Source organism: Vulpes vulpes, chromosome 3 (genome assembly GCF_048418805.1).
Source record: "Vulpes vulpes isolate BD-2025 chromosome 3, VulVul3, whole genome shotgun sequence".
NCBI lineage: Eukaryota > Metazoa > Chordata > Mammalia > Carnivora > Canidae > Vulpes > Vulpes vulpes.
The window spans coordinates 39,240,419-39,267,648 of record NC_132782.1 but is presented as its reverse complement, the minus strand read 5'-3'; the positions used below and the strand labels follow the sequence as shown (position 1 = coordinate 39,267,648).

Here is a 27,230-nt window from a genome sequence, read left to right as displayed (position 1 = left end):
GGTCAGAGACAAAATTGCTGCTCTCACAGTGCTTCCTGGAACCAGAACCAGAACTGGGGTTCTTTCCCACTGATGCTAGATTGGCTGTACCTCCGGGGGGGCCCTTCCACCTGTCCACTCTCAGCATCCGATCGGGGTACAGTCCCAGGCATCAGGTACCTCACGGCTAGTGGCACAGTCTGGCTCATCGTGGATGAGGCCGCTGTTAGCTCCGTAGCACTGGCATCTTTAGCCTTCTTTGGAAAGTTACGCCCTAAATGAAAAGGGGAAAATAAAATGCCAACGGAAGCACATTAGTGCAGATTATAGACACGAGTTAACCGGATATCTGCTCTATAAAGGCGTACGAATGAGGTCTTCTCTCAACCTTGTACCTTTTTTTAATGGGGCCGAAAATCAGCCAATCCCTTAATTGCATCAAGTCCATTGATTTCATTATGAGCAGAACAGCGAGGCCTTCCCCAGGTCTCGGCACCAGGCCCCGCAGAGACCTTCTGCAGAGGAGAACACTGTTCCTTCTTAGGGTGAAAAATTAGTGGGAAGTGTCAATCTTTGCTTGTCTTACTGATTATAAAACTGCCTCTTCAGGTGTCAGGACTCAGTTTGCCTTGTGATGGGTACAATAACGACAGCTGCGTCGGCTGGCGGGGACGCATACATGGGAGTGTGACCAGGGGCGGGTTCCAGAGTCGAGGAGGGACACTGACCTCCAGGCTGGAAGCTGTAGGTGGTGTGAGGGGGCTGAACTGTTCCTCCTCCAGAAATACACAGAATAAGGACTCTTTTCAGAGTTGATTAAAAAACAGAATAACAAAACCCAAAGCTAAGCACTACCGAGTGACGAGTGCGGATAGATGACACCACGAGTCATTTCGTGAACTGTGAGAGTCTGGCAAGACCCAGTCTTGTAGCCTGGGACACCAGGTCTTCCTCCCGGAGCCCCCAGGGGCCCTGGCTCCTTCCAACACCTGCTTCATCAGTCCTAGCGGTGGCCCTTGGACACCTGCTCCAGGACGTCAGCATCTACACTGCAGGTGGAAACAGGATCGGAGGAAATGAGCGGAGGCCCATGCCCACCACATCCTAGGGCAGTTCCCCGAAGCTGCCACAGGGGTCTGGCTGGCTGTAGGAAGTCACACGGCCACATCCAGCTGCAGGAGACGCTGGGACATAGAATCTTCCTCAGGGCCCCCTACGTCCTTTGCAGTGCCCTGCGTAAAATGACGATGTGGGACTCTTTTTAGAAAAAGCAGGAAAAAAGTGTAAAAACAAAGCATGGAATTTTTTTCCTTTTCCTGTGGTCTCTCTTTTGACTTGTCATGAGGGTTTTTTGTTGTTGTTCTTATTTTTGCTATTTAATGCTGTTCTAGGTCAAGGAAAACTCAAATTTTAAATTACTAGTATGAATTTTACTTTTTTAAAGAAAGATTATTTATTCATTTATTTGAGAGAGAGAGAGAGAGAGAGAGAGAGAGAGAGATAGCACAAATGGTGGAGGGGCATAGGGAGAGGTTGAGCCTGATGCAGGGCTCCACCCCAGGACCCTGAGATCTTGATGTAGGTCAAAGACAGCCACCCAGGTCCCCCTTACTGTTCTTTGTATTGTGCAATGTCTGTTTTAAATGCAAATGTAAGAACGTTTCACTTTTATGCAGGAATCCCAAAGGTCCACAATTTGTATTTGATAGCTCATGCACTGTATTAGTATTTAATTCTTATGAGAACTGTGGAAACACTGCACAAAGCTAACTCAGTTGTCTTTTCTTTCACTTGTTGGTATGCACACAGTCGACCAACACTCTCTACCTCTAGCTGCTTGATGAGTAAGGAAGGGCTGAGATGAGAAGGAACAATAAGTTGCCCTATTTTTCCCCTTCCTTCTCTGGCATCATTTTCAGTGTAAAGCGGTTGGTGAATCCAGGGAACTAACACAAGGATATGATAGAATTCCCTGGTCGTTTATGTTTCTTAGAACTCCATTGCCTGCTTGCTTGCTTTCTTTCTTTCTCAAATATTTTATTTATTTATTCATGAGAGACGTGCAGAGAGAGGCAGAGACACAAGCAGAGGGAGAAGCAGGATCCTCCCAGGGAACCCGATGTGTGACTCGATCCCAGGACCCCGGGATCATGCTCCAAGCCGAAGGCAGACACTCAAATGCTGAGCCACCCAGACATCCCATCCATTGTCTTCTTTCTTTTTGAAGTGAGTCATAGTTTGAATAGTAATTGTGGCCTCTGGAGACTGGCTGTGCACCTGCATCCTCAGTATCTTAGTCTATTCAGGCCGCTATAACAAAATACCACAGACTGGGTGGATTAGAAACAACAGAAATTTATTTCTCACAGTTTGGAAGGCTGGAAGCTCAAGATAAAGGCATTAACATGGGGTCCTTCTGGTAAGGACCCTCCTCCTGGTTCACAGTGGGTGCCCTCTTGCTGCATCTCATATGGTGGAAGGTGAGGGAGCTCCCTGAGTCCTCCTTTATAAAAGCTGTATTCCCGTGAAAACTCTAGCCCCAGAACCTAAGTACCTTCCAGAGACTCCACCTCCTAATACCATCATTTGTGGAGCTTAGGATTTCAACATATGAATTTTTGGGGTCCACAACCATTCAGATCATGGCACTCAATCATAGATATAGCACACTCTCACCTTTGAACTTGCTTTGGATCTTGCTGAATTCCCACACACCATGGATCCACTTGAATGGTGTGCTCATGGGGTGTCATGATGCTATCTGAAAATATGGTGGCAAGAAATGATGGACACGTGTATTGCACATCTCCATTGTCTTATTAGACTTCAGTTATGAAACACAAGTTCAATGGTAAAGTCATCAAGAATTTCAAGACGGTGGCAGCAGAGAATTGAACCAAGCGTAGTATCCTCCTGCTTTCAGGGCCTGTGAGACTGCACAGGTCATGTGTCCATGAAGCTGACCTTGCCCTTTATTCTAGCTGGCTATGTGCCCAGCTAATTTTTTAAATTAAGTTTGTAAGAAGAAAATGGATTTTGAGGGAAACCTATGTCATATCTTTTAACAATTCTATGAGAAGGGTATCTGTCTTAGTTGAGACTGCTATCATGAAAACACCATAGACTCAGCGGGTTAAATAATAAACACTAATTTCTTACAGCTCTGGAGGCTGAGAAGTCTAAGATCAAGGTGCCAGCAGATCTAGTGTCTGGTGAGGACTCTCTTCCTGGTTTGTGGACGGCTGCTTTCTTGCTGTTCCCTCATGGGGTAGGAAGAGAGAGTGAGCAAGCAAGGGAGCTCTAGACTTTCCCTCTTCTTTTTCTTTCTTTCTTTCTTTTTTTTTTTTTAAAGATTTATTTATTTATTTGTATTTATTTTATTTTTTTAGAGAGAGAGAGTGTGAGAAGAGGGGCAGAGGGAGAGAATCTTTAAGCAGACTCCCTGCTGAGTGGGGAGGCCAACCTAAAGGTCAATATCATGACCCATGAGATCATGACCTGAGCTTAAACCAAGAGTTGGTTGCTCAACTGATTGAGCCACCCAGGCATCCCTACACTTGCCTTCTTCTTATAGAAGTACAAATTCCATCATGGGGCTCCGCTGTCATAACCTCATCTAGGTTAATTACCTCTGAAAGGCACCGCATCCAAACATCGTCACATTGGGGGTTAGGGCTTCAACAAATGAAATTGTGGGGCACACAGATATTCAGTTTATTTAACAATCAGATGGGATGAGCACTGGGTGTTATACTATATGTTGGCAAATCGAACTCCAATAAAAAAAATATACAAAAAACCCCCCAACAGCAACCAATCAGTATCGTCCCCTTTCTCCCATGGAAAAAAACAGAGCACAGGGGGATGAAGTAATGAGCCAAGGCTACAGAGTGAGTAAGCGTCAAGATTTTAACTCAGCTGTTCTAAAGCTAAAGCCAGTCCTCATATTGCTACAGCATCCTTGGAGCTTATGAAATGAAGTTATTTAACAACATGAAGCAGGATCAAAATGCCCCAAACAGGACATTAAAGAGAAGTATACATTTTACTTAAGATAGTAACAGAGTGCACCATAGATGTTTTGTTCATTTATTTTATTTATTTTTTAAAAATATGTCACTTATTTATTCATGAGAGACACAGAGACAGAGAGAGAGGCAGAGACACAGGCAGAGGGAGAAGCAGGCTCCATGCAGGGAGCCCGACATGGGACTGGATCCCAGGACTCCAGGATCATGCCCCGGGCCGAAGGCGGCGCCAAACCTCTGAGCCACCAGGGCTGCCCTGTTTTGTTCATTTAATTCTTTGAATAATGCCATGAGTTGGGGGCTCTCATATACTCATTTTACAGATAAGAAAACAGAGGCACAGAGAGGTTAAGTAAATTGCCTCAGGTTGCACAGCCAAGATCATAACCTTTCAGTCTGACTGTAAAGCCTGAAGTGTTAGCCACTGGTCTAGCCCTCAAGAGGAATTTACCTCCTCCAAAGTGGGGTGAATTACTATGGAAAGCCACCGGTCAAAAGGACAGATTCAAAATTAGCATAAGGTTCTTTAACATAAATACTCTCCTTATTAAAGATGTTAGTCTTAGAATAGAGTTAAATTCTGGACCTGTTTTCAAAACACATATTTTAGAAAGGGATTGTGTTTCTGTAGCCAATTGGGAAATAAAGGGAACTCTGTGGTGTAAGGGCTGTTGAATATTTGTATCTCTGGAAAGAGGAAAGGTAGCCTCATATTCCCCACCGCACCACACATGGGTTTTCAGGAAATAAGGGGAATTAGCTACCGAGGGGAGTAAACTCTCTTGTTGGCTTTGAAGTCCTAATGAATGGCAGATCATAATCTGTACGTGGAAGGTAAAGTCACACGGGAGCGCCTTTTGCTGGTGTGGGCCACTATGGTCACCACTTGTCAGCAGGGGGTGGGGCGGATGGGGGCATGGGGAGGTGGGGGAGGGGATATGGACAGCGTTCAGGCTATGGGTTTGGTTTGTGAACAAATACCAACATGAGGGTGTGCACTCTGTTTTTAGCAAAGAAATCATTGGGCTGGAAAGCCCTCAAAATACCCATCACTCAATAAGACCTCCTTAGGAAAACAATAAGATTTTTGTTCAGAAGTTAACAAGTTTGGGCTTAAAATTTGAAAATAAAAGAAGAGAGCACTGTAGGTCAGGAAGTCATTCTGAGCTACGTCCAATCCAGCAAGACCCCTAAAAGGGAAGTAGGGCCTTGCTTTTGGTAAAAAAAAAAAAAAAAATTGGTTTTAGGATGGCAGAGAGGGCTGGGGCAATGATTCCTTAGTCCTGAACTTCTCCTCCTAGCCCCAGGAGGGTGGGCAATGCCAAGACCAGGAGACCATCAAAGACTCCTTCTGTGTGTTCGGATTTGGAATTTATCTCTGATGTCATGCTAAGAACAAAAGAATCCGGCTGAGTGTCAGGCTGGAGTGGCTGCAGTGCCCCTGAAGGAGAGGAGTGGGGTTTGTGTCCTCCTTGAGGTCCATCTCGAAGCCCTGGAGCTTTCCCTGAGCAAACCTAACTTTCCTTTAATGACCCCTTAGAGGGCTACTCTCCATGAATGTGTCTGAACCCTCCTTGAACCCGTTTCTGCCTCAGCTAGTGCTGTTACTTAGAGTTAATGTGTTCCATATGGTTGCCACCCATGGGGAGAGTAGTCAGTCCTCTTATCTGTCCTCAGATTGTCTCCTGGAAGAGGGGACCCCCCCGCCACCATCGGACTGCCAAATTCTCCGGTTTGCCCTGGGATATTATAGCAAATTAGTTGTATGATTAATGAAAATAAAACACACCTTGTGGCAAAAAAAAGGGGGGGGATCCCTGGGTGGCTCAGTGGTTTGGCCGCTGCCTTCGGCCCAGGGCGTGATCCTGGAGTCCTGGGATCGAGTCCCACGTTGGGCTCCCTGCGTGGGGCCTGCCTTCTCCCTCTCCTCCTCTCTCTGTGTCCCTCATGAATAAATCAATAAAATCTAAAAAAACAAAAAAACAAAAAACCAGCTTCTCCTGGAAGCTGGTTGCTTTGTCTCATCCATACAGGAGTTCAGTGGTTCCCGCCTGAGTTACTCACCCTGTCTCCTGGCTCAATAAACTGTTCTCAGTGCCTGAGAAGGAGCCGTTTTTGAGATGCACGTTTTGCACAAGAAGGTTGGTAAACAATCTGCAGCAGCTGAAGATGTGGGCAGAGCCACAGAGAATTAGCTTCTAATGCATCCAAGTTCTAATCTGTTAAATGGAAACAAAAGGTTCCCAGAATTTGGGAGAAGAAAACTAAATATGTTTCCATCTCATTTTCAAAAGCACCATATTGCTCTGTAACGAAAAGTGATAAAGATGCCTCTAATTTCCCTCTATGTTCTTTTCACTAACTGGCTGGGCATTTTCAGGAAACAGAGAATTTCATCATATTCATGAATTCAAATTAGCAGGGTTCTTAGGAAAGATACTGGAATGTGCCTTTGTTTGGTCAAGTGAATTTAATGATTGTATTTTGAGAGTTTGCCAGAAAATGCCACTACTTTTCAATATTTAATTGCTCTCTAAAACGTTTTCATAGCTGGATATATAATTCCACATTATTATCTTTTACTCAGTGGTATAGCTTAAATTCTAGGACAGCAAAATTTTTAGAGACGATTTCTGTTCCTTTGATTACTACAAAATAAACAGACCCTGGCTTACCTAAAACCCCGCTCCTTTGTGTATTCCTTCACATTTTATGCACAGGATTCATGGGCGCTTTTTATGTCCTGCTATTAAGTCTTAAAAGAAGATTTTTATTCTGCAAAATTTGTTAACCATCTCCTCTGTTTCTAGATGTACATGGGTTTATTCATCTTTCTAGATGAATGATTGTATTAGGTATTATATGTAGTATAAAATGTACACAAAAATATTAAAAGAATGGGAAAAATGAAATAACATTTTAATTTTATCTCATATTACTCATTAATGATACAAACTCTTTTTCTTCTCTTCAAATTAGTAATAATAATAATATAGGGGAGCAATGAGTTTGAAGCTACTCCATTATTTAATACTGGGATAAAAATATTCAAAAGTCTGATCCTTAATGCAGTTGATTTTACTGTTTGATTTTAATAGCTGCTTTGGCTGGAAAATATACCTCGTATGAGGACACAGAATAATATAGGAAAAGCATATCATTGACTGTCTTCCTCATTCAATAATTATACTCTTGTGTCAACCTCCTGCATCAATTTTGCAAAGATTCGTATTAAAAGTTGGCAGTTTTCCATCTTCCTTGATGCATTTCAGTTGTTTTTTCGAACTAATGAGATAGGTTGCATTTCTGTATTTCTAAGAAATTGTTTGAAACCCATAGAGCTTCTTCATTTGTACGATTTCCGAATTGGATTTAAAAATTTTAAGTTGTCTATATGTACAGTAATACCATTTTAATAGTTGATAACTTATTATTTTCAGTAATAAAACCACATACATGTCCAAATAGCTCTTTTCAAAACAGTCTCTCCATTGCACTAATTTTCTTCAAAAGCAGTTGTTCTTCGTGAGTTGTTATGACAGAGTAACAACGTTTATTTTGTTTTTATTTTTTATTTTTTAAAGATTTTACTTATTTATTTGAGAGAGAGAGAGAGGGCACGAGCACACACATAAGCAGGGGAGAGGGGCACGGGGAGAGGGGAAAGCAGGGAGCGGGAGGATGTGCTGCGGGGCTCTATCCCAGGACGCTGGGATCATGACCTGAGCCAAAGGCAGCCGCTTAACTGGCTGAGCAACCGGGACACCACTGTTTATCTTGTTTTTAAATTCTTGTTAGATAGCAAACTTTGGTACTTTTGGTTTCATTGCTTTTGCTGCAATTGGCTATTTTATGGTTTCTTTGTAGGAATCTTTTTAAATGACTAGCTCTTTTTGTGGGGTCAGTTTAATAAACACAGATAGTGCAGTCTATAAATCCACCTCAATGGGTATTTGCAATATATAAAATATCATAACCCGAATGAAATGGTGAAGATGGAGAGGGCGGTACTGTCTACCCCTCCTCAGTGCAGAGGATCCTCTGTCCTTAGGAGCTTCTTAGGGACCCAGATAATTATTAGACCCTCAGAGGGATGGTCTGATGAATATGTGGCCCAAAACAATCCGTAGTTAGCCACCTAATACAATATAACACAAATAAAATTAAACCTTATATTCCACACATTGCACATATTATTATTGTATGTCAGTATATTATGATCATATTATAATATACATTATTATATAATATTATCATATTGAATATAAAGCTGAATTTTGTTCTTATTTTTTAGATTAAAATTCTTGGAAAATAGTTCTAACATTTCTTTTTTTATATTTTTTGAATGCTTCCCATCTATAGCAGGAAAGACACATCAACAAGTAACTGTATTCAATGGGTAAAATGGTATACACACTAAGAAAAAAAGAACATGTGGTTAAGGGAGGTTAAGTTCCAGAAATTCAGAAAGGGGATACACTTGAGAGTAACTTGAAGGATGAATGGGAGTTTGCCGAGTGGACCAGGGGGCCAAGGACATTCAGGAAGACACAAGAGGGTGAGAGAATGTTCCCAGAACACGATCAGGAGTCTCTTGGGGTCAGAATGCAGGACCCTTGGGGGAGGGGTGGACAAGAGGCCGGAGATAGGGATGGGCTACAGCCTGGGAAGGGCTGCATTCTATCGGCAAATGGGAGCCGGTGGAGAGTTTAAGTAGAGGAATGACCTTAGGGAAGGATACGTTTCATTCATAAGTCATGAACAATATGTACGTTTTGGAAACAATTCTATTTTTGGCAGGGTGTGGATGAAATTCTGTTCGATAGAGTTTAACAAATAATTATTGATCACTTTCTGTGCGGCGGGCAGTATCCCCAAGACAACATAAAGTTATATTGGCACACATTTCACTTGGTAAAAGGATTAAACTGAATATTTACCACTTAAATTCACAAATTTATCCTGCATTTATCCTTCAAAATTGTGATGTCTTTTAATATTATTGACATCTGGAACCAATTAGCCCTATTGCTTAATTCTTAACAATTTATATGTGAGCCAGGTATCCAAGCTAATGAACTCTACTTGAGTATGACTCCCCTCTGCTGAAGACATACACGCTTTACTATTTATTTATTTATTTATTTATTTATTTATTTATTTATAAAGATTTTATTTATTCATGAGAGACACAGAGAGAGAGGCAGAGACACAGGCAGAGGGAGAAGCAGGCTCCATGCAGAGAGCCCAATGTGGGACTCGATCCCAGGACCCGGGGATCACGCCCTGGGCCAAAGGTAGATGCTCAACCACTGAGCCACCCAGGGGTCCCGCATCCTCAATTTGTATGTAACAATGCAGAGAGAGAAATGCCTATGGCATGGCATTAAGAGGACAGCTTCTATTATTTGTGTTGTTGCTTGGGAGAGCTGTCGGGGTACTTTCTTGGTTTGTCATTTAGGACATGGCAAATATTTGGAAAAGCTCTCATAGGAAATAAAGTTTATTTCTGCAAATAAAAGTAAAATAGGTTTCAAAGAGCATTTGGAAAAAGGCAGAGGAAGTGTAGGAAAGAAGATACAAAATTACCCCAAATCAGACTTCTCCGAGGGAACAATGGTTAGCATTTTATATAATCTCCTGCATCTTCTGCTATGCATGTATAAAATACATATATTTTTGAAACTGAAGACATACTACATATAACCTCTGCAGCCTCCTTTTAGAATTTAACAACTAACGAAGATTCTCATGTCATGAAGCATTCTGAAGACGTTTTTAGTTGGCTGTATAGTCCTAGGTTCTACAGTCACACCCTAATTTATTGAAACAACTTCCTGTTGGGGACATTAGGTTGACTTCAATTTTTTGATATCCTCCCCCCTGGAATTATAGATCTATTTTTTGGCGTAAACCTTTGACCATATCTCTGATTATTTATCTTCTTAGAATCCATTTCTTAAAAAGTTGAGTTAAAGGATCTGAAATCTGTCAGAGAGGTGAACTGTCAAATATTTAAATAGAGCGATTGGAATTGTTCTCCACTTTGGCAAAAGTGTAGGGAGGGCCTCTGGAGGCTGAAAGAAAACTCAACTTCTATTCATTCATTCCTTCAACAAATATTCTTTGAATGCCTCCTGCATCCCAGGCTCCACACCAGGTGCCAAGGTGCTGCAGGAAGCATGGGAGGTGTGTTCCCTGCCCTCATGGCAGGATCTGGAAAGTTAGAAATCACGGGTCAACTTCTTGTTTACAGATGAGGAAACAGAGTGCAGAGCCAGCTACAAAGGGCCAGGACTGGGGTACGGTCTGTGTCGGGCAGTCCAAGCCTCTTTGCACCCCACCTACCATCTTTCCCCCAGAGTGATCTTGGGGGCATCCGTTCAGGGCAGGTTTATGATATCTTCTGCCCTGGGTGTGTTCATTTTTTAATTTTTTAAAAAAGATTTTATTTATTTATTCATGAGAGACACAAAGAGAGGCAGAGACACAGGCAGAGGGAGAAGCAAGGCTCCCTGCAGGGAACCCGATGTGGGACTGGATCCCAGGACCCCAAGATCATGATCTAAGCCGAACACAGCCGCTCAGCCACTGAGCCACCCAGGTGCCCCCCTTCATGTGTTTAGATCTAGCCTTCAGCAAGGCTGTGAGGTGAATGGGACCAAGGGTGTCTTTGGGACCGTGGTCTCTTCCTTCTGGGCCGTTTCACCTCTTGGCATCTCCCAACTCCCTGTCAGGTACCCAGTGGTCCCCTAATCTTTTCTCATGACTTAGTGAAAATCCACTCTCTGAGAAAGAACTGATATTAGCCATTCGTATCTCAAGGTGATTGAGTTAAGACACTATGTCCCTTCTCCTAAGGGGGAGTTAACTGTGAATGCGTTTAAAGATCTCTTTCTTATTGAGGGACGTCACACTTTGTCTCCAGGGGAGGCATTTGGGCATCAGGGAGCAGCTAGGGCAGGGGTGCCCTCCCTCAAGGCTCACATCCTCTTTCCCATGCCCTTCCCTGTGGGTTTGGTCAGCCCAATCTCCACCTTCTTGCACGGGACTCACAAGGCTGGGGGAGAAGGATGAGGACATTGTGTCCATACCTTGAACCATTTCCAGTACATTCAAGGGGTTGCTTTGGACACAGAGCTTCATTGAACAGGGAAACCCCATTACTAGGAAACCCCCTTCCCCTGCCCCACCCTGCCCTGTGAGGAGTGTCTCTGCTAGGAAGGAAATTCAATTACAGTCTTCCAGCCACCAGAATTGAATTTAGATGGACTATTTCCTCTTTAGATTCTGTGCCAAATTGTATTCCTGCTGCTGGGTTTGAAGTTAATTAGAGTCACAAATCATTTGTATTTCCCTTCTCTGAAGGAAAGCCTGCCACTGTACTTATCTCAGCCAGTTAATGGACTTACGGGGAGGGCTCATCCCTTTCTGAAAACACTCCAGACGACTCTGATGGGTAAACATCAGTCTTGAAGAATTCAAATTTCTAGGTCATAGAAATGGTGTGTGTGTGTATGTGTGTGTGTGTGTGTGTGTGTGTGGTTGTCTCTGGTTGTCTTTCTGAGCCTCATAACTTAGAGGTTTCCTTGATTTGATTGAAGCCAGTGTGAGAATGGAAAAATAAAAAAAAAAAAAACAAAAAACCTATCCTCAGGTAGGGGCAGGGGCACTTGTGGGCAAAGGAGAGGAAGGGAGCTTGACACAGAAAGGTCTCTCACTGAAGGGCACTGAACTGCTAATAGTTGGAAATAAAATGTAGAAGAGCTGTCAATTTGATGTTTGGGGTATGGGGATCCCTAACATTTCAAATGGGGATTTAGCTTTTAAAATGGTTTTGAGTTGTGGTCTAAGGAGAAAATGCCTATAAAATAGCTTTGCTATTCTGAGTAACCTTTGAATTTTTTTTTCAATTTTAAAAATTGTGGTAAAATACACATGACATCACATGTATCATCTTAACTGTTTTTAATTGTATAGGTCAGTAGTACTAATACATTCATATTGTTGCACAGCCATCACTCCATCCTCTTGTGAACTCCTTTTCCTTAAAAAGAGAGAGGGAAAGAGCAGGAGGAGGGGCAGAGGCAGAGGGAGAGGGAAAGAATCTCAAGCAGGCTCCCTGATGACGGCAGAGAACGATGCTGGGCACAATCTCACGACCCAGGGATCACGACCTGAGCTGAAATCAGGAGTGCGACACTTAACCGACTGAGCCACCCAGCTGCCCCATTTTGTGAATGCTTATATCTTGCAAAACTGAAATTTTATACCCATTAAATAATAACCACCCACTCCCCCTGCCAGCCCCTGGCAACCACTGCTCTTTTTGTGTGTGTGTGTGTGTATTTTTTTTATTGGAGTTTGATTTGCCAACATATAGCATAACACCCAGTGCTCATCCCATCAAGTGCTCCCCTCAGTGCCCGTCACCCTGTCACCTCATCCCCCGCCCACTTCCCCTTCTACCACCCCTTGTTCGTTTCCCAGAGTTAGGGGTCTCTCATGGTTTGTCTTCCTCTCTGATTTTTCCCACTCATTTTCTCTCCTTTCCCTTTATTCCCTTTCACTGTTTTTTATATTCCCTGAATGAATGAGACCATATAATGTTTGTCCTTCTCCGATTGACTTACTTCACTCAGCATCATACCCTCCAGTTCCATCCACGTCGAAGCAAATGGTGGGTATTCGTCATTTCTAATGGCTGAGTAACATTCCATTGTATACATAGACCACATCTTCTTTATCCATCATCTGTCGATGGACACCGAGGCTCCTCCCACAGTCGGGCTATTGTGGACATTGCTGCTAGAAACATCGGGGTGCAGGTGTCCTGGCCTTTCACTGCATCTGTATCTTTGGGATAAATCCCCAGCAGGGCAATTGCTGGGTCGTAGGGCAGATCTATTTTTAACTCTTTGAGGAACCTCCACACAGTTTCCAGAGTGGCTGTACCAGTTCCCATTACCACCAACAGGGCAGGAGGGTTCCCCTTTCTCCACATCCTCTCCAACATTTGTTGTTTCCTGTCTTGTTAATTTTCCCCATTCTCACTGGTGTGAGGTGGGATCTCATTGCGGTTTTGATTTGTATTTCCCTGATGGCAAGTGATGCAGAGCATTTTCTCATGTGTGTGTTGGCCATGTCCATGTCTTCCTCTGTGAGATTTCTCCTCATGTCATCTGCCCATTTCATGATTGGATTGTTTGTTTTTTTGCTGTTGAGTTTAATAAGTTCTTTGTAGTTCTTGGATACTAGCCCTTTATCTGATATGTCATTTGCAAATATCTTCTCCCATTCTGTAGGCTGTCTTTTAGTTTTGTTGACTGTTTTCTTAGCCGTGCAGAAGCTTTTTATCTTAGGTCCCAATGGTTCATTTTTGCTTTTGTTTCCCTTGCCTTCATGGATTTATCTTGCAAGAAGTTGCTGTGGCCAAGTTCAAAAAGGGTGTTGCCTGTGTTCTTTAGGATTTTGATGGAATCTTGTCTCACATTTAGATCTTTCATCCATTTTGAGTTTATCTTTGTGTCTGGTATAAGAGAATGGTCTAGTTTCATCCTTCTGCATGTGGATGTCCAATTTTCCCAGCATCATTTATTGAAGAGACGGTCCTTTTTCCAGTGGATAGTCTTTCCTGCTTTGTTGAATATTAGTTGACCATAGAGTTGAGGGCCCATTTCTGGGTTCTTTATTCTGTTCCATTGATCTATAACCACTGCTCTTCTTACAACTTTTGTGATTTTGTTACTCTAAGTACCCCATGTGAGTGGAGTCATAGAATCTTTTGTCTTTTTGTCATTGCCTTACTTAACATAATGTCCTCAAAGTTCATCCATGATATAGCATTTGTTAGGATTTCCTTCCTTTCTTTTTAAATTAAAGATTTCTATTTGTGAGAGAGTGAAAGCGAGTGAGTATATGAGTCAGAAGAGGGGCAGAGGGACAAGCAGACTCCACACTGAGCAGGGATCCCAATACCGTCCTTGAACCCAGAACCCTGAGACCATGACCTGAGCTGAAGTCAGATGCTTAACCGACTGAGCCACCCAGGTGCCCAGGATTTCCTTCCTTTTTACAATTAAAAAGAATCAATTAAGTAGAATCAAATAGACAATTAAATAGAATCATATTCTATTGTATTTATACACCACGTTTTCTTTATCCATTCATTCACTGATGGACACTTTGGTTGCTTTCCAGTTTTAGACCCCATGAGTAATGCTGCTATGAGCAAATGCCTTTGAGACCCTGCTTTCAATTCTTTTGGATATATACCCACAAGTGGAATTGTTGGGTCATATGATAATTCTGTTTTTATCTATCTATCTATCTATCTATCTATTTATCTATTTATTTGAGGAATAGCCACACTTTCCCACAGTGGCTGCACCATTTTACATTCCCACAAATAGCGTATAAGGGTTTCAATTTCTCCACATCTTCCCTAACTCCTGTTATTAAGTCACCTTTCAACATGAGGACCTATGTAATGAGATTATATTTTGGAATATGCATCCAATTACTTTCAATCCTGGTAATGTTCCAAGTTGTTCCATGACTCCTCTTGGGTACCATTTGTCAATAGGCAAATGGACAATTCTTCCACCAGTAAGAATGAATTACAAGGTGCATAGCCCTCGAGAAGTAGGTAATAGGTAGGGAGAATCTTTTTCAGACTGAAAGAAGAGTGGAAAGCCAGCCCCTGCTGGTCCTGCTGGATGGTGTGGAGAGGAAGAGAAATTGAGGTAGGATTCCTCATGGGAATACTTGTCCAGGCTTTCCGCCCCTCTATAGGCGGGGGTGTGTTAGGAGTGAGGATGTCTGAAAACACTGGATGGATTAGTAGCTAGAAAGGACAGAAGCAGTGGTGTGCTTATAAATGTTTAACAGGCAGCTCTCTGGAAACAAACCAACCAATCCCAATTTTTGTAGCCTTTGCCAATTTGCATGGTGTGAATACTCCCACCATGGCTGATTTCAAGCTACCAGTGTGAACTCACTGAATATAAAGCTGGAAAGAGATGTGCAATGGCCCATGATTATGTAGTGTTCCCCATACAGATATAATGCTTGTAAATAATCTCAAGAACATAGATGACAGTGAAATGTAGTCATTAGTTTTGAGTATTTTACCTTTGTTTTCAGTGTAATTCATTGTAAGTTTACAAAAGTTAAGTTTTAATAATGATGTCTTTAGCAACTAACTCACAACGATTATGAAAAGTCAACAGGGTTGTTCTTGGGACGAGCCTGCAGCCACCACAGGCTATAAGCTGCAACCGTGGGCTCTATGCATCAATGAGCAGGGTCCCGAAATGATGGTGTATCATTAGCGAAGGAAGTGGCTGGATTCTTGCCCGAGGTGATGCTCCTGGTTCCCCAGGTCTCGGTGGGGATGCAGTGGGTTCTCAAGTGGAAGTGCTGAGGGCTTGGTGGACCAGCAGAAGTCTGGAATCATACGAAGGAGTGTCTGTGGGCAAGGACCTTCACAACTGGGGTTACATGCCAGACTTGTGGGTTTTGGAAGCGAGTGTTATCATGAAACCCACATGGCTGAATGAGGCAGTTCTTTGTCAGTGGTCACCTGTGCAGGGAGCAGCCCATGTAGCCATTCTGCAGCAGCAAAGGGTCTGGAGCACCCTAGTTCTCGTCTGCTCCCCTAGCCTTTCCTGTCCCCCCAACTTCTTTGAGATCATATAGGATCTTTCCCAGATGCAATTTGGAGAGAAACAAGGGAGGGTGGGTGGGAATCCAAAAGACTGAGTGTTTATCCCACAGAGACTCAATCATCTAAAAAGAGACTGAACTGGACGTCAACTGTGATTCTGCAGATTAATACATTTAAAGTTTGTTTTTTCTCTCCCTGCTACTCAGGCAGGTAGACCTTTGCAAAGGAGAGCAATGCATTGTAGGAAATAAAGACATGGAGGGTCCTTTGTAGTTCATGCGGTGTGACACTATGTGACCCTGCTGTACCACTTTACCTTTTCTCCAGATGTCACTGCTCTAGTGTCAAAAAATAAAAATAAATGCTATCTGTGGGCAGGTAATGTTCTTTCACTTTGTCCTTAAAACGAATGGGGACAATGAATGGGAATGCTTGTTGGTGCTGAGCGGGGAGGGTGGGGTGTGGCTGCGGGTAGGAGTTGGGACTGGGACTGGGGTCATTTGGGAGGCAGCCGGGGTGGGGGGTGTGGGGGTCCCAGATAGAGTCCAGCACCGTGTTAGAAGAAAATGGTCAAAGGGAGATTGGGTCACTTGCTGTTCTCCCAAGAATCCACTAAGGAAGAACTTCTGTTCTCTACATGGAAATAAAGAATTTAAAAAGGTAGGATGGCACTGACTTTCTTCAAACTTCAATTGTAATAGTCGATTAGCTGTAATTTTTAAAATATTTTTATTCCGAAAACGAATTTTCCACAATAATGCAATTAGTTCCAAAAAAAAAAAAAATGAGCTCATTTATCTGGCTTTTCTACAAAGGATAATTGAAACATTTAAGGCATGATTCACTTATTCATCTCCATTCTAGAGTGGAAAGAAAGTATCAGACTTCAGGTACTGGTTAAGGTTAACAAAATATGGGAAAGCTCCTTTTCCTTTTCTTTTTTTTTTTTCTTTTGGTAGTCTTCCGTGTAACAGCTTTACATTACTATGGATATTTGACAGTAAGACACTTTGTTTCTGACTTTCTTTAGAACTCATTTTTAAATTTAAAGGCACACAATAAAGCTTTATGCATTTATTAAAATATACACATTTTGGTAAATTTAGAATTTTCCCTTAATATCTCGAGAAATCAATATATCGTCAACACCACAGTCATTTGAAAATAAAACACACTCCAGAACATATCTACATATTATTTCGTTCTCGATGATACACTACAACACCCCATTGTACAGTGCACCAATGGGAATTAAGAACCACAAAACGAACAGACTTTTAACAAACACAGCAGTTTCATACCAAAGGAAAAAATAGCAGAGAAAGACACGATAAATTACCATCCGCAAAAAGCAAGTCGTACTTCTCAAGGACCAAACAAAAATGAAACAAGTTAGTAAAATTTACAAGCTGTATTTATAACTTTGGATACGGATTAAACAGTAACGTTTCTTTTCCACAGTGAGAAAAGCTAGAAAGTCCTGTTGTTAGATGGTGTAACTACATTGGATGAGGACAACACCTGCTCTCTTGAAACCCGCAGCCCCTCTATCAGTCCGGACAGTTGAGGTATTTGTGCGCTATCATAGCATTAACATAGCACGTCTTTGCTTTGGGGGAATTGATGATTTCTGCTGTAGATTCTCACCTTTCGGGAGCACAAGTGAGACCAGTGGACTGACGACTGCCAATACCAGTCACAAGGAGACGGGCAGGGACCACTCTCCTCAGCTCACTACCCAAGTGAACACAATCCTTCAAAGTCTGCACCTTCCCGGGATGCTCACCTGACCCCCAATTCTCTGTAGCCAATGTCACCGATGTCAATGTTAAGAAAGCATCATAGAAAAAAAAAAAAGAAAAAAGCTCAGAGGGGAATCCCTAATGAAAAAAAATCCAGGCTGCCTCTGGATTTTTCCTGATTCTCATACAAAGCCATTTTCTCTCCTTGTTTTGCCAAAATGTACTAAATGCTCTCCTAGGGTAAGCTGTTACAGCCCCCTGCTTTCAGAAGATTTCAAGCCCAAAGCTGACCTTGTGAAAGTTCTCTATGAAGGTCAGAAGTCCATGCATGTAGAACACTGTTTAGTGGTTTCTAACACTATTTTAGTTGATCCTGCAGAGTAAATGTTCACCTTTGATGGGCTTCAAAACTTCCACTAATCCCTTTTGGGCTTTAAGTCCTAAAAGAAAAAAAAACCACACACAACATCTTCTTAGAGAATTTTGACAAGAGCAACTGCTTAGGTGTTTTCAGAATGATGCATGGATCAGTCAAGCCGAGCAAGGAGAGGAAAACATTTTAGAAAGTGGTAGCTCCCAGAGAGGAAAAGAAATTACAATCGCTTCTCCTCTGAGGTCTTAGAGAAAAAATCGGACACAGGACTAACAGTTATGTACATGAAAGGGCCTTTCTGCTACCCATCACCATTCCAATTGAGAAACACAAAGTCCACTCTTTGATGAACAACACCCGGCCCCCTGCTTGTTGTGGGGCCTGTGGGTTGGGAGGCTGTTTCGGGGTTTGCCTGCTGTCTCATTACGCATATTGGCTCTTGCGTGGCCAGGCCGTCAGTGGTTATCAGCTGGTGCCTCTCTCTCTCTCTCAGGGACTTCAAAGGGCCCTTGTGGACAAATGGGTCCTCAGTGTCAGGGAGATACAAGCATGCAGAAGAAACCCAGGCTCCATGAAAATTTTGGTTAGAAACACCTTCTTTGACTAGTCTTGTTGCAAATGACGTAAGAACGGAGAGCTGTCTTGCAGCGTTAGTGGCAAACTCTGGAGAGTGTGTTCCCTTCGCCCCCTCTCCCTGCCAACATAAGAAATTAAGGCTGTCTCTGGATTGTTCCCTAACCTGAACGCTTGCAACCAAGAGGGGGCCGTTAACTCTACCTGGATTCAGTGAGCTGCTCCCAGCCCTGGCTTTGGACACACTCCCTCCCTGACTTCTGACTTCTTCACTCCGAGATACAAAATTAGGTGAACCTGTGGCTGACCCTCCACGGGCTTCCACGGACATGTCACCAGCGGTAAAAGCTGGGGGAGAGGGGACAGCCATTTCTTTTAGTCTTGGAGGCCGATTCTGAAAGTCCTGTAGCTTCTATTTATTATATAGAGAAAAGGTAGCCCCTTGTAGACTTCCTACAAGTGCGATGTACAGGAGGTCACGTTTATCAATACTTTTCAGGAGAATAGGGGAAAGACATTGCTTGCAAGGAGCTCGTGTTTTGTGTCCCAGTAATTGCTGGGTTTATATCTACACAAATGCACTGTTAAATTCAACGACTTTCCCCCCTGTTTATCTGACAGGCTCATCACGACTATTATGTAGACAACTGATTAGCTGTCAGTTTGTTACTAAGAAGTAGAATCGGGTTCTTAACTTAATTCTATCGTCTGATTCCTTTCACCAGTTCAATGTGGCCCTGAGCTCAAGCTGAGTAAAATCTGGAATTGAGATTTTTGCTTTCTAGATTAGTTAGGTAGAAAAAAAGCTGTAAGGTTTTGTTGGTCAAGCTTACTGTTGAAAACTTTAAAGGGGCTGTGAAGAACTTGGTGGTGTCTATCTACGTGTTAAATGACTATCCTTCTCCTAGGTTAATGATGAAGTCAGCCAGGATTCAAAAAGAAGAACCAATCATACGTTGCTTAAATTTGGGTATTTTTTCCCTTTAACATAGTAAATCAATTTGAAATGTGTATGAGATCTGTTAGCTCCTTACACAGATGGATGAAGCCACTGCCCCAGCTTCTGAAAGTCAGGGACAGCTGTCAGCCGTCTCCACCTGACCCGTGGGGATTCTCCACTTGGCAAGCCTTCCCCCCATTCCTACCTGGCAAAGTTCTGCACGTTCCATAGGGCTCAACACAAGGACTGCATTCTCTATCATTTTCCCCAACAGAAGGAAGTCTTTTCCATACTGGAAGTCCCATTGGACGTGGTAACTACCTCATCTCTTACGTCCCTTCACTATGGTTTTTATTTATGTATCTTATATATCCTGTTTCCCCCATGTCTTACGCCATAGCACAGGTACAGCATAGCACACTCCATGAAAAAATGTTAAATAAATGATATTTCACTTCCCTTTAATCCATCTATTCATCCATCCACCCGATCATCCGATATTTATTACGTGCCTGGCTACTATGTGCCAGGCACACATAGCTGGCAAAGTAAGTCTGAAGCTTCTATGTGGCTTTCAGTGATCTATGCCATTCTCTGGCCTCATGGGGAAAGATTTGTTCTTATCATGTGGGGGTATTTCTTCTTGTCATTACCAACATTTCCATCATTTTCCATTATTATTATTTTTCAAGTTGCCCCTTCATGGAGAAATTTAGCAACACATCTCAAGATTGTGCATTTGTGCACTGAACACACTTCTAACTTTGTCTTCTCCTATTTCTGTCTTTATTTACCCAAGCTCCTCACTTATTTTTACATTATATGGATTTTAATAGCCACTTTGAAATCCTTGTGAAAGGAAGCAAAGTACCGATAAATAGAATACAATTACAAAACAATCAAGTAATTGGCTCCACACCACTAATTCACACGATGAAACCTCCCTGGAGGAGCTCTTGCAGGAGAGAAGAATTCAATAAAATGTAGGTCTTCCTTGGACTCCATTCAAGAAGGCTACGTTTCTACGGTAATTATAGGTGATCTTACTTTTAATGTGATTCCACCAATGCGGTCTTGAGGAAATTGCTAGGAAACACTAATATGATCATTCTAGTAAATGATGGTATTTGAGACTGCATTGTGAAATCTGGGACCATTTCCCAGAGGCTGGGACACGTGAACAAGAACATGTCAATTTACCTTACAAGATCTTTTTCTATCATACTGATTTTTTTTTTTTTTAAACCAAGACTGCTACGGAGATGACTAATGACAGAGAAAGAAAGAGACCAAGATTATAAAAAGAAGGAGATAAGACTTGGGAGAAATGCCTCCAGTAAAAAAAGAGCCATTCATTGGGTCTTCACGACACTAATACCAGCGGTGTTTACTATGTGTCCTCTCTCCCCATGCTCCAGAAATTTCATACATCTGTCACCAAACTATTGTTACCTTAATACTTAACCCTTGCTAATAAAAGGGGGTTCTTTCATCCACCTTAAGACTGTGTTAGTTTACATCCATATTTCTTTTTGACCATTTTTAATGCATATAGCCTCGCCCCATCTATCTGGATATCTCAGTCTTAACACCTCATATTTAGTTTAGGCAGATTTGTTGAGTCTTGAAACTAGATCAAAACTTTGTATTCACAAAAACTACTGATAATTAGTCTACAGTTCATCCCCAGGGATATATTTCACAGGCCAGGCACTGTATCTTTAGGGCTAAGTTTAGAGAGGAGAAAACACGGCTTTGCCATGCATCACGTTAAAATGACAAAATGGCCCCAGGAAACCAGAATTCTAAACAATTAATACAGAAGAATGAAAAAGAAGCTCTAGAAAATAGAAGTTCCTTGAATTTACTGGCTTTCATTGGCCATGGGTGTGATACACAATTTGCTTCAAAGCATGTTTAAAAAATATTCGCTTCAATTGACCTTTTATTTTACTCTATGTTAAAAGCCCAGTGCATCAACCAGGAGGATTTGTCAGTCTTGGTTGTTTTATCTGCATTTGTCAGGCCCTAGTGCTTCCCATTCCCTGAACTGGGAGACCCCGAGAACAGAACGTTACATTTTTTTTCTATTTCCAGTGCTTAGCATTTGGTTCAATCTCAATCAGTGTTCACGGAGTGAAAAAAGTGGACTTTTGTCTTTTCTCCATAATCCTAAAGCCTGCCAAGATGGCATGACCTCAACCTTTAAGAAAGAATACACTTCACAGTAGTTGATGTATTTTGGAAAACTTTTGGCATAATGCTAGGTCCGGGAGAGAGAGGGCAAGAAATTTGCTATTTTGCCCCCCTTTCAGGAAACTCCCACAAAGATTGTAGCTTGACTGAAACTGTGCCTGCTAGTTCACAGGGCACATCTCAGCGCAGCCCAGGAATCCCTGGGACCCAAGAGTAGAATTTATGGGCCATGTGTTTTTTTCCTGCTGTGCCTTCTCTCATCTAGGTTATTTCTGAGAAAAGTCCTTTAAGAGCCCCTCTTCTGGCCCGATTGAGACCTTACCAGGTAGGTATTTCTTTGGGCTTCGGGAAATAACAGACAAAATGCAGGTCGAAGAGCAGAGCGAGCTACTCAAGGTTCAGAAGTGAAACGTGATCTCTTGGAATGCGGTTACCTAAGTAGTTGAGCTTCAGCATTTTTGTTTTCTGAGGAGCCCCCACCAATCAGGGGGCGGCAAATCTAAAAAAAAAACCTACACAATTTATAATTTTGGAAATTTAAAATAGAATTTGCAATGTGATCTCAGTGGCGGGGTCACTTCACCTTGTAAAGATTTTTATCCGATTATAAAACAAACGGCCTACTTCTTCAAGGCATATCAATGCCATGAAATCATGCTCCAACTTTGCCCCCTTTCATTATATCAGCAGGAGCTGAAAAGCTGGCAAAAGGAAAGGTGTGGCAGAGAGTTAAGTCCTGCCAATGCCCTTCTGGCCTTCACTGCAAGAGGTGAAGAATTAATTTTTTTTTCTGGGCATTTAAGGAGCGCTTTGATGGTGCTTCTTACCATATCGTTTGGGTCTGCAAGACTGCTTTATGGTAAGTCCGAAACCTCTGGGGAAATGGTCTCAGCATCCCTAACTTTTGCTGGGTCCTAAAGCTAGAGTTTGGAGACTGTGACAGGCTTGGTGAATGGAAAGAAGCGTGTGTCTGCTCCATGAGTTCGTCTTTGTGAGGTTTCAGGACCAAGTGTTGCTTGCTGAGGAAGCGCCAAGGCCCACCTGCCCTCGACCTCTGGGAGCAGCTCTCAGCGGGGTGTGCCCGGAAGATCTTTGCCCTTGTCATCCTGGGGGCTGAGATGCGGCCTTGTGCCCACACCCACCTGCTTTGGCACATCTCCAGGAGGAGCTGTAGCCTCAGTGTGGCCCAAGAAGTTAGCCCCATGCTTCTGGGGTCTCAGTAAGAAGCAAAAAGGTTCAACCAGCAAAGCAAAGGCCTGGGAAACATTTGCCGCTATCAGCTCTGATGGTTGCACCTAAGAGAGAATTTCTTTGTAGCCTCTTGTTTAGTTTTTTTTTTTTTTCTTTTTAATAAGGGGATTGATCAGTGATGGAACCCAGGTTAAACTCTTCGACAGAACTATCCAGAAGGGCAAAAGTAGCAAATGACAGGCTATGGCCGGGGACTGACTCTGGGGGAAGGCTGGACTTTTGAAATGAGAGCCAAGAATGTTTTCACCCTCTAGCCCACAGGTTAAGTTACTGAAAAGAAACCACCACCGTTTCTACACGTTTCTTGTGTGGTTACTCCTACTCTGGAGAGTAATCTAACTCGTCATTTGCAATCAGGGCCTCTGAGTTCTGTTTGTGTTTGCTTTTGCTCTTCGCTTTGCTACTCGTCCGGGTGTTTGCCTTAGCATCTGACATCTGTTGGTAATAGAAGCCTTTGTCTTCGGCCGGCCCGCCCCAGTTCTCCTGGCTCTCGCCTTCGGTGGCGTAGGAGAAACCCTCCTCCACCGAGAAGGGGTCATCCACGTCGTAGCGCTGGTACGTGCTCTGGTGCAGGGCCTCTTCGCGGGCGCTGATTTCCAGGGTGCTGTTCCAGATGCCGTACCCAAAATAAATGAGCATACCTGCAGGGAGGGAAAGGCACGGGCGAGTGAGCTTTGGGATCCATGGGGCTAGTGGGGAGAGACTCAGTGGTGCAAGCAGAGCTGGCCGTGGATGTGTTTTCTTTGGTCTAAAGAGTGTCTTGAAGAGACTCGAATTAGATGTCATTTAAGAACTGGGACACCTTGCATTAAGCAACCCATATCTACAGCCTCCCCTCCAGAAGCCGGGCGGTCTGACATCACAACTCCCACATTCCTACGTGACGGTTGTGGCTGGAGGTGAGCACTAGCTGCCTCCTTAGACAGATCGGGGGCTCTCTGGTCACCTCTGTCCTCACCCCATTGTTCACTACTGTCATGTAGGTGCCAACTGGGAATTTGCATTTTCCACCCTGGCTTAAGTTTTTGTGAGTCACCCACAGTAGGTCCCTACCCTTCTTACAGTATTTTATTTTATTTTTATTTTTATTTTTATTTTTTTTTCTTACAGTATTTTATTATCTCTCACCTCCAGTTAGGGACTCCATCTTTCGTTTCACCCCTGAGCGGTGTGCGTATAATGCCCTGTGGTTTACTTTGCCTTTTTTCATTCACCAAAGGAGTATCGTATGGACTGCGGCCACTCAGAGCTGTTCACTTTCTTCTGTGGGCTCTTGGGGTGTCTGGTGCCTGCCACTAAGGCCCTAAGAACATCTACTGTGTGATTATCTGCACAAGGAGGTTCCATTTCATAGACTCTGCAGAAGACTGGCACTTAATGAATGCTTGTTGAGTGAATGAATGAGAACTCCTGAGGAGCATGACATTTCCAGTGCAACCTCCTTATTTGATGACATTGCAAGCAGGAGGAAGACATTGCTTGCCTAGTTAATGTGTAGCATTAAATAAGGGCTAATATTTCATTTCTATTATAATTTTTTTTGAAATTACATATAAGAATAACTTGAGGGGTGCTTGGGTGGTGCAGTCGGTTAAGCATCTGACCCTTGGTTTCGGCTCAGGTGGTGATCTCAGGGTCCTGAGGTTGAGCCCTGCAATCAGGCATGCTCAATGAGGAGTCTGCTTGGGATTCTTTTTTTTTTTTTTTTTTTTTTAGACTTTTAAAATTTTAATCATGAGATACACAGAGAGGGAGGCAGAGACACAGGCAGAGGGAGAAGCAGGCTCCATGCAGGGAGCCTGATGCGGGATTCGATCCCAGGACCCCAAGATCACAACCCGAGCTAAAGGCAAACGCTCAACTGCTGAGCAACCCAGGTGTTCCTGCTTGAATTCTCTCTGCCTCTGCCCCTCTTGCTCATGCTCCCTCTCTCTTAAGATAAATAAATACATAAATAAATAAGTAACCCTTAAAAAATAGTTTGAGAAATCCCATTTTCTTTATTTTTGAGGTTTTATTTATTCATGGGAGAGAGGCAGAGACACAGGCAGAGGGAGAAGCAGGCTCCCTATGGGGAGCCTGATGTAAGACTCGATCCCAGGACCCTGGGATCACAACCTGAGCCGAAGGCAGACTCTGAACCACTGAGCCACCCAGGTGGCCCAAGAAACCCCATTTTCTATCTTGAAAAGCTCATGAAAGCTCAGGGCTTGGAATAGCTGAGAACCATAGCCTTGGGGGGTAATAGGACATGGTGATGAAGAGTGTGAGCCCTGGGTTCAAATCCTGCCCCCATCACTGTTAGCTGGCTTACCCTGGACCAGTCGCTTCACGTCTTTGTGTCTCCGTTTTCTCTTCATGATAGAAAGACCGTACCTATAACCTGGGATTGCCATGAGGCTGAAATGAGATCAGACCCCAGAGGGTCACCTGGGGAGGTTTTGAACTGCCCTCTCGCCCAAGCCCCAGCCCTAGAGATTCTGATTTAATCGGTCTGCAGTGTGATCAAAGCATAGGTATGTTTTAAAGCTTCACAGGTGAGTCCAATGGTCAGCCAAGACTGGGAACCCCTTAGATCAGGACCATAAAGCTCCTGAGCCCTGTACTCCGTTGTGAACACCGGCCATATTAGGGCTCGGCCACTGGATGCCACTCGCTTATGCAACCCGCTTCCAGACCCCAGGCACCCTCTTTGGAGTGGCACTAGTCCATTTCACTTTGCTAACCCTGCAGGCATCTACAGCTGTTTGCTTAGAACCGCAAGGTCAAGTTCTGCTTTCCTCTTTGGTGCTTGAGAAACCTTGCTCCTTTTGAATTTGAAGTGTGTCTTTTTAAGCTTGGATTTCTCCCTCCTTGTCTCAAATGACTTTCTCCTCACCCCCTACCCCAACCCCCAGTGAAATCAACTTTCCAGGAGCCAAAGTAAGCAGAGATTTATAGTCCTAATTGGTAATAAATCCCAGAGTTAATCATTTGCAGATGGAGCTACTCTCAAATAGCGACTTCATTTTTCTGAACACGGCTCTTTACTCCTTCTTGTTGGGGGGTGGGGAGTAGCCGTGGGGGATAGTTATTACCCTTGTGGAGGACAAGGCATCAAGTTAAGACCCCTTCTAAAAGGGCCAGTATGCTGCTTCTTGGAGAATGCCTCCATTGGAAGCATGCTTGAGACTTGAGAATAAATTTCGGGAGACCGGTTGGAGTCAATAGGCACACACCTCTTTTTGCTCATTTTTGCCTTTTTGCTCTCTTTTTCTCTTAGACGTCAGAGCGGGTGTCAAATCTTGCCTCCTATTCCTGCTTGAAATCTATTATATCAATTCTTTCCATCTGATCCCCTTCTCCGACCCTCTCTAAGGAAGTCATTGCCCGACTGAACTTAATACCATTTCTTTTCCTTTTCCCTTTGCCCCTAAGTTCTCTGTTCTGACATCACACAGGTCATCATTCAAGCACCGGTTTGACATGTGTTCTGACGGACCTTTCCCTGCCCCACCAGGTGGGGTGGGGTCAGCTAGACTGATTTATGGGAATTCTTGAAAAGCCTCATAGAATCCTAGATATTTAGAGCTTGAAAGAGTCTATAGATCTGTTTGGGCACCTTTATTTTACAGAAAAAGGAAACAGGCTGGGAGACAGGCCAAGACAGCATTCCACATGGATAGAGAGAAGACTCTTGAATATCCAGACCTTCACACCTGCCCTCTGCAGGCTGGTTTATAGACCATTCTTATCACAGTATATACCGAGTAAGAGGTTAATGTCTACATTTGTTCTTTGGGAATGGCTGTGTCTGAAGGAACCTGTGTGCACACGAATGCATCGACTATGATTACTTTGAGAAGGCAACTCATGGAAATCTGCCCTGTAAATGTTGATGGGCCTTTTGATGTTTGCTCTGAACGCCCTGTCATTTTGATGGTGTGTTATTTTGTCTTCAAAAATATATTTTGGGTGCCTGGGTGGCACAGTCGGTTGAGTGTCTGACTCGTGGTTTCAGCTCAGGTTGTGATGTCAAGGTTGTGTGACGGGGCCCCATGCCAGGCTTGGGGCTCAGCAGAGTCTGCTTGAGACTCTCTCTCTCTTTCTCTTGATCTGCCCCTCCCTGCCATGCTCTTTCTCTTTCTCTCTCTCAAATAAATTAATAAAATATTTCAAATATGAGTGCTCTCAACCAACAAGTGACCGTGGGCATGCAGCCTGATAGAATGAATGGTCAGCCTGGACAAAGGTCTGGCCCTTGTTGCTGGCACTTGAGTAAGCTCAAGAAAAGTGGTCTAAGGCACCAGGGATTGGAGAAAAGGCAAAATAGAGGGGGACAAAGAAACAGAGGGGAACAAATGAAGTGAGGGAGGGAGGGTAGAAGGGAGGTAGAGAGAGAGAGAAGAGGAGCATGTACTACCATCTGTCACGCATAAACAAAGGCTTTGTGTCGGAGGAGTAAACAGAGCTGCTAAAAGCCTCCTGTGTAGAAGCAGGG

At 43.3% G+C, this 27,230-nt stretch overlaps 1 protein-coding gene across 1 annotated transcript in view; it reads right to left on the bottom strand.

The window, feature by feature from the left end:
* Positions 1–16,734: 16,734 nt before the first annotated feature.
* The window catches only part of SLC7A14 (solute carrier family 7 member 14), a 112,214-nt gene continuing 101,718 nt past the window's right edge, over positions 16,735–27,230 (bottom strand). The window contains exon 8 of the mRNA XM_026007739.2: positions 16,735–23,391. Within this exon, the coding sequence (XP_025863524.1) occupies positions 23,069–23,391 (323 nt within the window). The 3' untranslated portion in view covers positions 16,735–23,068. The remainder of the gene's footprint in view (positions 23,392–27,230) is intronic.